The sequence below is a fragment of the Myotis yumanensis genome, unplaced genomic scaffold (assembly GCF_028538775.1).
Source record: "Myotis yumanensis isolate MYYU_CA2020_CCGP unplaced genomic scaffold, mMyoYum1.0.hap1 SCAF_9, whole genome shotgun sequence".
In the NCBI taxonomy this organism is placed as follows: Eukaryota; Metazoa; Chordata; class Mammalia; order Chiroptera; family Vespertilionidae; genus Myotis; species Myotis yumanensis.
Window position 1 is genome coordinate 70,215,341 of NW_027223760.1, and position 13,182 is coordinate 70,228,522.

At 36.8% G+C, this 13,182-nt stretch overlaps 1 protein-coding gene across 2 annotated transcripts in view; it reads right to left on the reverse strand.

Moving 5' to 3' along the window:
• Positions 1-13,182, reverse strand: part of RELN (reelin) — a 423,783-nt gene that overhangs the window by 63,224 nt on the left and 347,377 nt on the right. For both annotated transcript variants that reach the window (XM_070424598.1, XM_070424599.1), the window contains exons 35-41: positions 11,877-12,017; positions 11,597-11,774; positions 7,477-7,561; positions 6,468-6,650; positions 4,406-4,577; positions 4,201-4,303; positions 2,272-2,501 (exon numbers count right to left, since the gene is read on the reverse strand). In XM_070424598.1, coding sequence (XP_070280699.1) covers positions 2,272-2,501; positions 4,201-4,303; positions 4,406-4,577; positions 6,468-6,650; positions 7,477-7,561; positions 11,597-11,774; positions 11,877-12,017 — 1,092 coding nt within the window. The remainder of the gene's footprint in view (positions 1-2,271; positions 2,502-4,200; positions 4,304-4,405; positions 4,578-6,467; positions 6,651-7,476; positions 7,562-11,596; positions 11,775-11,876; positions 12,018-13,182) is intronic.

The window sequence follows — 13,182 nt, forward strand, 5'->3', positions numbered from 1 at the left end:
GACTTCTAATTATGCTGAGCTTCACATCAGGAATGTAAATCTTGTAAGTATAATATTAATACTTTTTTTAACATACCCTAAACAATAAGGTCCTTATTCTGAGGGAAAAGACAAATTTTGAGACAAGCTGCTTTGTTGACTTCCTCTCTCTCTTAAAATTTTTTTTTATTGTTGACACTATTACAGATGTCTTCCATTCCCCGCACCTCTTAGCTCACCTTCACACTGCCCCTGCCCCCTCTCCCTTGGTACTCACCACACTATTGTCTTTGTTCATGGGCTATGCATATATGTTCTTTAGCTAATCCCTTTACCTTCCTTTATCCAGCCCCCTAAGCACCCCACCAACCTCCCCTCTGACATATGTCAGTCTGTTCCATGTATCCATGACTCTGGTTCTATTTGTTCCTCACTTTATTTTGTTCATTAGATTCCACATATTAGTGAGATCATATGGTATTTGCCTTTCTCTGACTGGCTTATTATGCTTAGCATAATAATCTCTAGGTCTCTCCAGGTTGTCCCAAAGGGTAAGAGTTCCATCTTTTTTACAGCCATGTAGTATTCCATTGTGTAAAGGTGCCAAAGCTTTTTTTATCCACTCATCTGCTGATGGGCACTTGGGCTGTTTCCAGATCTTAGCTATTGTAAAGAACATTGCTATAAGCATAGGGGTGCATATATTATTTCTGATTGGTGTTTTGGGATTCTTAGGATGTATACCCAGAAGAATTATCACTGGGTCAAAAGGCAGTTCCATTTTTAATTTTTTGAGGAAACTCCATACTGTTTTCCATAATGGCTGCACCAGTCAGCATTCCCACCTGCAGTGTACTAGGGTTCCCTTTTCTCCACATTCTTGCCAGCCCTTGTTGTTTGTTGATTTATTGTCACTAGCCATTCTGACAGGTGTGAAATGATTCCTCATTGTAGTTTTAATTTGCATCTCCCTGATTAGTGAGCTTGAGCTTTTTTCATGTCTATTGGCCTCCTGTGTGTCTTCTTTGGAGAATTGTCTATTCATGTCCATTTTTAAATTGGATTGTTTGTCTTCCTGGTGTTGAGTTGTATTAGTTCTTTATATATTTTTGAGATTAACCCCTTATCAGATGAATTATTGGTGAATATATTCTCCCATACCATAGGTTCCCTTTTCATTTTATTGATGGTTTCTTTTGCTGTGCAGAAGCCTTTTAGCTTGATGAAATCCCATTTGTTTATTTTTTCCTGTGTTTCCCTTGCCCTCAGAGACTCATCAGCAAAAATATTGCCCAAAGAGATCTGGTATTTTACTGCCTATGTTTTCTTCTAGGATTTGTATGGTTTTGTAACTTACATTTAAGTCTTTTATCCATTTTGAGGTTATTCTTGTGTATGATGTAAGTTGGTGGTCTGGATGTATTGTTTTGCATGTACCTGTCCATTTTTCCCAACACCATTTATTGAAGAGACTGTTTTTACTCCATTGTATGCCCTTGCTTCCTTTGTCAAATATTAATTGACCATAATGGTGTAGGTTGATTTCTGGGCTCTTTGTTCTGTCCCATTGATCTATATACTTGCTCTTGTGCCAGTACTCTGTGTTTCACTTACAGCTGTAAACTTAATTTTGCCCCATCTTGTATATGTAACAAGATTGTTGACAGAGGGCCCTGGCTGGTGTGGCTCAATTGGTTGGAGCATTGTCCTGTACCGCAAAAGGCTTTGGGTTCATTTCCGGTCAGGGCACATATGGGAGGCAACAGATCAATGTTTCTCTCTCTCTCTCATCAATAAAAATGTATTCTTGGGTAAGGATTTTAAAAAATGCTGACAGAGGTTGAAAAAGTAGAAATGCCTGTGGAAAGACTACTAACAATTTTTTTGAGACACGCGAAACATTCTGTCTTCTCCCCGCACAAGAAACATCGGTAGATGTTTGAAAGCCATAAAATTCCTACTGCATTTATATTGTGATGGAGGAGGGAATGGTTACTTTAGGGGAAAGTCATATTTCTGTTGCTTCCCAATTGATCTAATAAAGAACCAAGGGGGATATGAACCCTTCGACAGAGTGCTGTCCCTTTTGTGCTCCTTTAAATCTATCTTCAAACCATAAGTTAGTAGTATGTTAGTTCAGCGTCCTATGTTTTAAACATACATCAGTCTGTTTCAAGTGAAGAACTGAAGAAGAAATTTGAAGGTGGAAATTCCCCCGATAAAGTCAATGATAATGCCAAAAGAAAACCACCAAATGAAAAACAAATGTGGCATAAAGCCGCAGGTCCTTACCCGCAAAGGTGCAGCTTCCCGAAGTGCACAACCTCTCTCCGCCAGCCCTGGGTGGTCCCTGCGTAGTAGGTGCTGCTCGGGTGGTGCTCAGTGGAGCACAAGGAGCTGACGTGGCCGCTGCTGTGGTAGCAGAGGGGGAGCAGCAGGTGCCAGGTTGCCCCAAAGTCCCTTGAAAATTCCAGTTTTATTGGCTCAGCAGATGAGCTATCAGTTGAGCATCCAACGTTGATCTTGGGGAAGAAGAAAAAATGACACAAATTACCTTGAAGCAATAAGCCTTGAAATGATTCACCACATCATTATTATCTTGAGTCCATTTCCTGGGAACTGTCTTGCTGAAATATTAAACACTATGAAATTCTGTTTTGCTTGAGTAATATCGGATATTACCTTTAAGTAATACTTTTTCATAAAGAAACTCAATGGGTCTCATGAAAAATTTATTTCCCCTCATTTTATTAAAAAACAACAACTAGGAAGTGGGTAAAGCAGAGGCTGGCACAGAATTCTGGTTCTTACCTTTGGCCTATTTTCATGGCCAAACCAAATTAATAGTAATGAAAACACTCTCTCCCTAATTTTAACGATCAGTTTTTTCTAGTCTGCTAAACAGGAATACCTTCCATTTTCCTTCTTGTGACACCTTCCAAATACATGTAATCCCAGTTTTGCATGAGCAGAATCTTCAACATATTTTTAATATTAAAATAATTTTTCCCAGAACAAGGAGGGCATTTTTAGAAAGATCTTTTTTAACCATTAAGGAAATAACCCTTCCAGTCCTTTTCCCATATTTTCAGGTAAATTAAACTAAAACATAATTAAGTAAATGCATGTGATTTTGTCTTATGAAATTTTTTTCTCTTCCCATTGAGATATCATTTTCTTGCTATCATAGCAACTGGGCAACAGGATATATTTATATCTATATTTACTTAACTTATTGATTAATGTTGAACTTATTCCTCTTACCTCTGGTGAATAAACTATTGAGATTTGATAACCTTTTTAACTATAGGCATTTGTTTTTACTTGGAGTCTTTTGATAACATAATTCTTTTATTAATATCTAAAGCATAAAATTTAGAAAATATAACAGAAAGTCATATAAGTAACTTTAAATTAGAAAACCTAACAGAAAATTTAGAATAAATACAGAATAATTTCTTCACCAAGGTATCATTTGGTCCCTGACTTTTAAAATGTAAGAGATACCTCTAATTTAGAGACTACAGAGAGTTAATCTAAAGCAAATATTCAAAACTGTGTTGATGCAATTAGACACTATTTTAAGAAAGTCTGCCCAATGATATGACACAAGTATCTCTGGAGGTTAGTACTACTGAATCCTGGCATAATGCACCTTTGGTTCTGCTAATTTTATCTAAGTTTTTGAAATAATAAAGGTTTGTAAAATTACATTATTAGTTACTTTATTGAAAAATAGAGTTCATGAATATTCATGAAATACACAGAGAAAATATATTTGAAATTATAAAAACAGTGCAGTATTATTTTATCTGTAAAATTCATGACACCATGGTAAATATTACATATATGTGCTGGCATTATATAGGCTATAGTTACATTGACTTGGGTCCTAAGTAACACATAACAATTATGAAAATAATAATACTAGAAGAGTATGGTCCTTTTTATACTTATAATGTTTAAAATAATTTATTTCAACAACTTCCCATTTTAGAAGGTGGGAGATTATGTCATAAGTAAAGGACAAAAATTCAGAAATAAACCTTAGTATGACAATTCGTTCTGCTAATAAAAATGAGTTACGATGTAAAACCTGTTTTGTCCTTGTATAAAAATGGAAAGCCATAATGCATGAAATTATCTGAGATTTTCCTCTTTGTTCCTAGGTTTTGTTCATGATAAAATGTAAAGCATTTCTGGTAGAACAAAGCCAAGTACCTCAAATTGTATGATGGTGTTCTCATTCACACTGAGGTCGCGGGTGGTAATGGAATGCTCACCGACTTCATTTGAAACGAACACCATAGCTGAATCTTCCTCACTGTCATACAAAACAACAACAAGGAATCCGTTTAGGAGAAAGTTCATTGTGATTTGCAGAGAGCAGTGGTTTTATTTTTAGTTTCTGAATTAAAATACTTACGGTGCTCCCTTTGAAGAATATGGGCAATAAAGACCAATGTTACCACCAGGATAGAAAAACCAATTGTCTTCTCTGGGCCCAAAGTCAAATGTATCCAGAAGCATCACAGGGTTGTTTAAATTATTTCCATCAATAATGAAGTCATCAATGATCCAGATTTCTTCTTTCTTACCTAAGGCATTTTTGGAGAACGCAAGTTTTTCCAATGGTGAAAATCAGATGGACATTTTGCTCATGGAAGAAAGTCAAGGACAGAGGGACTCAGTAACAACAGGTCAAACATATGCCTTGGCAATGAAACACTAACTACACAACACTGTGTTTACAGTGATTACAGTGACAGTATAAAACAAATTAAGCTTTCAATCATATTAAGTTGACACAGGATGGAACAGCCTTATTAATTCAAGAAAGATGTGACAAACAGCTTGTGTAAGTGCGCTGCCTTTTTTGGTCATAGTGGTGCTACTAACCGTACCAGTGACAAGAGAGAGCTTTGAGTTTGTTTTCATGGTTTCAGGGAATATATAAGACGTATGGATCTGTGAGGATGAGCAGTCAACCTTCAGACTTAGAACAGAGCTATACTAACTAGTCTATTCAAGAAACAGCTCATGATTTTAGAGTTAACCCATGGTTTGGCATCATGCTTTTGTCAGGCGGAAGGATCATGGCTATTAAAACACTGCCTGATGCATAATTTTATTTAATTGTTAAAAACTATACAGAAGAAAATACTGTTATATACTTTATTTTTTCTTAATGATTTTCAAAACATCGGTTTATTTAAAGATATGCGGAAATACCCAGAAAACTAGTAAAATCACTCCTTAGGCTGTCATAGAATTTGATTCATGGCTTAGGCTGGGTGTGTAGGGAAGATATTACTAAGAAGATAAGAAAGGCAAACCAAGGCTACTTTTGCAAAGCACTGTTTACATTGAATTGAAAACAAGATAAAGACCAGGCCAAGCAGAAACGTCAAGATTTCCCAAGGTTGCTTTTTTACAGGTTCCTATTTTTAGTACAATTCTTACAAAATATAAAAAAGTACTTTTAAACAGGAGCCTGTAGGAGTAACCTGATGATTCAAATGGTTCTCTCTCTCCTTCATTTTGGAAGTCGTTGGTGAAAACAATAAAGAAAAACCAGGTAAGCATTCCAAACACAACACAAAGACAATATCCTTTGGACTGTGAAACTGGTTGCATTCCTTTGTGAATTTTTATTTGGTCCAAATGGAAAAGATTATATTTAACATAAATATAAAAGGTACAAAACATAAAAGATGGAGTTTTCTCTTCACAACAAATTAAAAGTATTTATTTTGACTTATTAGTTATAAAGGAAATGCTCAGGTTAAATTTTAGAGATGGCAGTACATTTTTCTTATTTATTTCTGTGTTACCTCTGCAAAGAATCTGCTTAATGTGGTATTTCCATGCTTACACAGACCATTAAATGCATAATTTGGCAGAGTCTGGTCCTTTATAATCAGCAGTTAATAGAAATATAGGATGTAATAAAACATTAAAAATTTGTAAAATCATTTTCTTTGACCATTTGAAAATGCTATTAAATTATACATTCACTTTGCCTTTTCATCTGAAACAAGTGTATGTGATAAGCATATTTTATCTAAGGCACTATCTGCTTGGTGTAAGCCCTCTTACTTTGTCATGGCATTTTGCTATAATGTTCTATCTCGCTAATGAAATGCCATACTCAGAAGAACTATGTGTTCCTAAATGAATTCAGCAAAAAACGTAGTTACAATTGATGAGTGCCTAATGGTAATGTTGGATTATTTTTTAAAAACCTTAGACCTATGACAAGATTCAGTTATATTTTCATCATCAAGAGAATTTATGAATCAAATATGAAGAGATGATAAAGATATATATATAAATATTAATTGAGACTCCTCAAAAGTGAAGCATGTGAAATGTGTGTGATGAATAGCTAAGCTACTCAGTTGATAAACACTTCCTCCCACTTTAGAAACAAACGTGTTAACATGACACAGGCAGTGCTCATCATAAGAAAACATGTGCATTTTTACCGTTATTATAAGGCTGCCAGAGTCTGAATCTTGTAGCATTGGTTTGGGCGGTGTATGGCAAGGGAACATTAATGAAAAGTATGTTGGTCATTTGAGGGAAATAAAACTCATCCATCAGGTGCCAAGTGATTCCCCCATTGACAGAGAATTGTAATAGAATAGAGTGAGACCTCTCTGGAGTACCTAGAAAGAAGATAACACAAGCATAAGACATTCTGTGCTAAAACGGGGAAACAGTCTGCTCTTAGACTAGTCTTTTGGCATCACTGCATAAGCTGACTTATATTCACATAGAGGTTTTGTAGTCCAAATACTTCAGAGGCAACTTAAAGTAATGACAGGTTGAATTTTCTGTATGACTATATCTCAAAAAAAACAACAAATTTTTGATTTTCATTCAATAGTATCTCCTCTTTCCAGCTATAGACATATCTTTGTGTTTTCATTTAGGAAATATTACATAAACTTTTTTTTTTAAATTCTATTGGCATCCCAAGTTTACAGAGGATCAAACATTTAAATCTCAGGATACAAATAAAAATCTATTTGAAAATTTGTTATATACAATTGGCATTACTTGTCAAGAAAGTTACTTAGTTAATATGAAATCTCGGAATGACAAAAGAGTTGGTTTTTTTGAATTCACATATGTGAAAGAAAATCTAAGATTTCTATGAGTTAAACATTTTTAATTTTAAAATTCTTACAGCTAGAAAGTAGTGGTGGGAAAAGACTCAGGGACATGATGATAAATTTAACTACCACAGAACTAGTATGATTATTATAGCTATGTGCAATTATTATAAAATCAGTCATCTTATCTTATATCAGATGAATTTTATTATAGAAGAACATTTGTTAACCTTTATGTACTTAAATTTATGTTAGCTCTTCCATATGATAAAATTTATGGACCTCAAATACATTATTTCTTTGTGGATAAGGAATTGTGCATGGGAGAGTTTTCTTGAAGGGAAATAATAAAATCATACCCATAGAAATGACTTACCTTTTGCTATAAATCTAAGTGAAAACTGGACATACATGGTATTGGTACAGTCTAGATCTCTTGAAATAAGCATCCTTAGTCCTTCCTGAAAACAAAAATATAGTATGTTAAGCAATCTTATTTCATTGAAAAATCATTTTGATTTTATACACCCTAACTTGGATCAGCTAAGTAATAGATACATACATGTAATGATCAAGAAGCCATATTTGGTCTAGTATAAAAGGAAAAATGGATAGTTTCCACTTTCTTAAAGGCTTTCATTTCCTATGCCTGAATGACACAATTGCATTATCTCAAGTCTAAATCACATTTTGCTGTGACTATTAGAAAAAAGTGCAAAAATGATAGCATTATATATCTACAGGCCTTTTTTAAAAAAATAGCCTCCTTTGATCCCAGCATGCTGTGAGCAGACTAACGAGGAAACAGATGGAAAATGTGCCAAGTGCTCCTGCTGGAAGCTGGGAACTGATAGGTGAATTTCTCAGGGTCCCAAGGAGTCTTCAGAACTTACCACTCCTTCGCACACTCTGACAGCCCCGGGGGGCTCTCATTCAGGCTGACACAACGCCCTCCAGCTGGTCAAGTTAAATAAGGCATAACTAAGCGAGTCCTCGTGCCTGGGCTCCACCCGCTCATGCAGAGAAGCCGAGGAAAGAGGAAAATGGTCATATTAGCTTTAGCAATTTTTTTCTGCTAATAACTATTTCTGGTTGCCTGGCAATGACAGCTCCATAGCTTGTTTTCTATATGTGTATACAGGACTGCAGTGAAGGCCAATAAAATTTCACCATGAACATGTCCTAAGTTAAATTTTTATAAGTTAAAAAAATTTTAATTTTAAAATTCTTACAGCTAGAAAGTAGTGGTGGAAAAAGACTCAGGGACATGATGATAAATTTAACTAAATTTAAAAGGTCCAAACTGTTTTTTTAGTTTTTCAGCTGTGACTTCTGAATGAAGTGACTTTTGGTGGTGAAGGGCTGTGTTATCCTGAGTAACACTGTCAACTGATTTTTTAAAACAAATGCCAAATAGATTTAGGCAAAGCAAATTCTTCCTCTTCTTCAGGACATCTGCTATAGAGCACTTTCCGCGATAGCTGAAACATTTTACATAGAACTGATTTTGTAATAGCCACGGCATACTGTCCGCAACATGCTCTGTTCTAAAACTGACACCTGTCATTTAAAGCCCCTAGGACTCCTAAGGGGACGATGTTACTCTCTTCATGTTGCAGGTAAAAATGATACTCAGAGGGACAGTAACAGTTTATAAGTGGTGGTGACAGGATTTGAACCCAGACAGGTCAGATTCTGAAACTTATCCTCCATCCTTCCTAAGATACCAGTGTTGATTTTTTTTAATTTAAAAATATTTTGAAAGCAGTGTTGATTTTTTAAATTTAAAAATATTATTATTGATTTTAGAGAGGAAGGGAGAGAGAGTTAGAAACATCAATGATAAGAGGGAATCACTGATTCGCTGCCTCCTGCACATCCCCCACTGGGCATGGGCCCTGACCAGGATCGAACTGTGACCTCCTGGTTCATAGGTTGACGCCCAACCACTGAGCTACACTGACCAGGCACCAGTGTTTTGTTGATTAAATCATCTTTTGGTTTAAGGAGAAGAAATCCACATAATATTAAATTTAGAATTTGAGAATTATTTGATATTGTATGAAAACGCAACTGCATTTAAACGCATGCTTGAACTTCACAAAGCATAGATTCAAACTTCCAGGATTGAAGGTTGTCATGTAACAAGCCTTATATTTCCAGTTGTCGTTTTTCTTTTATCCTAATAACTCACTGCCTTACTCAGCCTGTGACATTGAATCAATGCCTGTTCTTCCTGAGTCAAGATCATTACACTCTCCCTCATACACTAGCAAGCACCAAAGCTTGGATGTTTTTGCAACTTGATGGCATGTGAAGGTGGCAGTTATGGGGGAAGGTGTCTTCTTCAGCTTGTAATGAACAGGCTTTGCCCTAACCAGTTTTGCTCAGTGGTTAGAGCGTCGGCCTGTGGACTGAAGGGTCCCAGGTTCGATTTTGGTCAAGGGCATATACCTTGGTTGCGGGCACATCCCCAGTAGGGGGTGTGAAGGAGGCAGCTGATCGATGTTTCTCTCTCATTGATGTTTCTAACTCTGTCTCTCTCTCCCTTCCTCTCTGTAAAAAAAAATCAATAAAATATATTAAAAAAAGAAAAAGCTTTGAGGTAATTAGTTGATAGATCCAACTAATACATATCCCTTGCTAGTATTAAGAAAAAGGACTACAACTACCCTTCCCCTTTTATTATGGAATGTAGGTATACTAGTAAGTTGTTCCATATAATTGAAAAAGTTCTAGGGTGTCTAATTTTATACTTCACTTTGTAAGAGCAACTTTGTTGAAAGTGGGTATGACCTGTAATATGTAAATATCTTCCTTTTATATTTGTAGTATTTGTTTATAGTCTAGCACTTGACATTGATAATTACATGGTGAATCGGTCAGGCTTGGGTTCTGCATATATTCTAGTTCATGTACCAGTAGATATTTTTCTTTTGTCATTGTTTTTCCAGGTTCAGTAATCCATTTGTGCTAAATGTGAGAAATTCTTTTGCATACAACAAGCTATTTTAACTGATACAATTCCTGAGTCTATAAACATTAAAAAGAGACTATCATTTCTTTTTTCATGAAAGAATGCCTTTCTAGGTCAAACTACAACCTACTGAATGGCACACACTAAGCCCTCACTACATCTTGCTGAGCTGATGGATAATATGTCTAATACATATAATGCTTGGCTGCTCTTGCATTTGGGTGGCTAAAGGGAAAACATAAAAGACTATATGTCTTCCTCCTTTATCGGGTCTAGGGACCAGGTTAATTCTATTGCTTAACAATTTACCAGGGAAAGATATTTGAATTATGAAAGGTGACAGGGCTTCTCATTTTTTATCCTGTCAACAGTTTCAAACGGATCAAAAGTGAGGTAGTGGTAATGAGAGCTAAAGCCTTAGACAAGACTAAACCCCAACCACCCCCCCCCCCCCACACACACACAACAAAACCCAGTAGTTCTACCTCAATTTCTTTGGTTCCTCATAACTCTTAGGGTGTAAGTCTCAGACTCCTAAGCATTTTTTCTGTCTCACCCAAAACTCGAGAAAGTTCTAAATTCAAACAAGGATGATAGGCAGCACCTATTAGCTATAATTGAAAAAGTTCCGGGGTGTCTAATTTTCAAGTGTTAGGTGTTAATCATTAAGGTTGTACAGAAACCCATGCAGATTTCTGTTAAAGATTTCATTTGCACACCTAGATTAGCTGGTTTTCCCATGCTGAGAGAGACTCGATAAAGCATGGGTTCACATACGCAGATGTGCCAGCTCAGCACGGAGCTTCACACAATCGCCTGACATTTCTCTAACCAGATATCCAGGATGAAATAGAAAAAATACTAACAATGCTTGAGAATGCTATTTAACTTGACTTAAATGTTTGGTTTCTTAGTGAAAAAATGGTTCTATTGGTGGGGGCAAAAGGAAAGAAAAAGCAAAGACTTTTCACAAAATTATTTTAGCCCGGCCAGTTTGGCTCAGCGGTTGAGCATCGACATATGAACCAGGAGGTCAGGGTTCCATTCCTGGTCAGGGCACATGCACGGTTTATGGGCTTGATCCCCAATAGGAGGCATACAGGAGCAGCCGATCAATGATTCTCTCATTGATGTTTCTATCTTGTTCTCCCTCTCCCTTCCTCTTTTAAATCAATAAAAATATATTAAAAAACTATTTTAAAATATTGCAAATTAAATCGTCAATAATAAAGTGTTACATTCCAGAAGTGAAAATTCTAGAAATTACATCTGTATAATTTGTATATCTATGATTCAAGAAGAAAGTAAAAAAGTATGGTTACCAAAGTGGAGGAAAAATTTTATGCCTAAGTGGTCATAAATAATATGCTGAATAGAAGAGGAAACACGGTGTGGGCGAGGAGACAATAATTATGTATAAAACACATCATCTGAACAGATTCAGAAATGCATCTGTGCGGAGCAGAGCGTGACGAAAGGAATTTCAGTAGCAGTATGGAGAAGTAGAGTGTTATCTGACCCCTTTAAAAATGAGAGATGTTCCGGATTTGATGGTTTCACCATTCAGATTCCCCCTCTCTGCACCGTACACTTCTGGCCAAAGGTCTGGATGTAAGTTCCCGTTGAAATCATCTTTAAGAATGGAGGGCAGAGGAACAACAGGAACGCAGTAGGTTCCACCAAAGCCCCGGTCACATCTATGAAAAAAACGAGTGGAGAAAAGGCATTATTTGTCCTGAGTTTAAGAAGCCATGTTTATTTTTGTATTCCCCAAAGAGGAACTGCCAGTGTTAACGTACACACAGCGTCCAGCATCGCAAGTCCCTCGTCCCGAGCACATCCACGGGCACCCTGAGGCCAGCACCACATTGTCAATAGCCCAGGTGTCGCCTCCCACAGTGTAGTTGGCCTGAATCCATCTGAACCGCGTCCTGGGAGATCTAAGCAAAGAAAACACACGTAGTTCGACAAGCAACCTGGAAAGCATGAGAACATTTACTTCAATTCCCCATTTACTTAAAGTACTCTCCTCCAGGTTCCAGTTCCCTCTTCTTTAAGACACTTGATTTTCATACCAAGTATTGGATACTATTTCCTCTTGCACTATAAACAAGAAAGTATTAAAGAGGCTTTTAAAATATTTCACCATTTTTTTTTTCATGCAAGAGGCTTCGAACATGTGTGAGGTGGGAAAGTTATTTTGAACTATGGGTTTATTTTAGTTTTTGTTCTCAGACGTTCACTGCCATCCAGTACTGGGAAGGGGACCCAGGGTGACAGACACGGGGAAAGATTGGAATCGTGCAAAGTTCTTGCCATGAGGTCCCTGCTCTATGGTCCCTAAAGGGGGAAGCTCCATTGAGCTTCATTGGTCCTGACACATGTGGTGCCTTCATCATCTGCCCTCTTCCCTTGTCTTATTTTCCCCTATTTCTTGCCTCACAATTATACTCTGGCAGCACCGAATCCTTGCATTTCCCCATGAAACTCTCTGGTGTCTGGGATTTTGTTTAGGTTTTCAACAGCAAACATGCCCTCCAGGCAGGCCCTCTGTGCTTGAGCAAGACTCAGCTCAGACATCAGCTCCTCCAGAAAGCTCCCTCTGTTCTCCCCAAACTGAGTTAAGTATTACCTCCCTGTGCTCCAATAATATCCCTGTGTATTACCTGTTAGAATTTTATATCATAAACTGCTTAGAAGTCTGTTATCCCAAATAATGTATTTGTGTCCTGGCATCAGCCTATTTGTGTCGTGTTAGAGGTCTAAAACTCAATAGAGATTCAACAAATGCTTGTTGAATGAAAACAAACTGAACAAATGAGCTACAAGGAAGCATCCTGAAAAGCTCTGGGGTCCATAGGATATGATTTTAGGCTCAATACTAAATGCTTTAGTTTCCTGCAGTGTTTTTCTGCCATGTGGTTATGCTTCTATTAATCAAAATTGAACCAGGAAAACAAAAACCACTATAAGTATTTAATACAAACAGAATTTGATGCAAGGAACTGTATGCAGTTAGTGGTAGAGCTGAGAAGCCAACAGGGGCAGTGAGGAAACCAGAGGTTAGCAAAGTCAGGAAGCCTCTACAAGTCCAAAGTTGGAGGG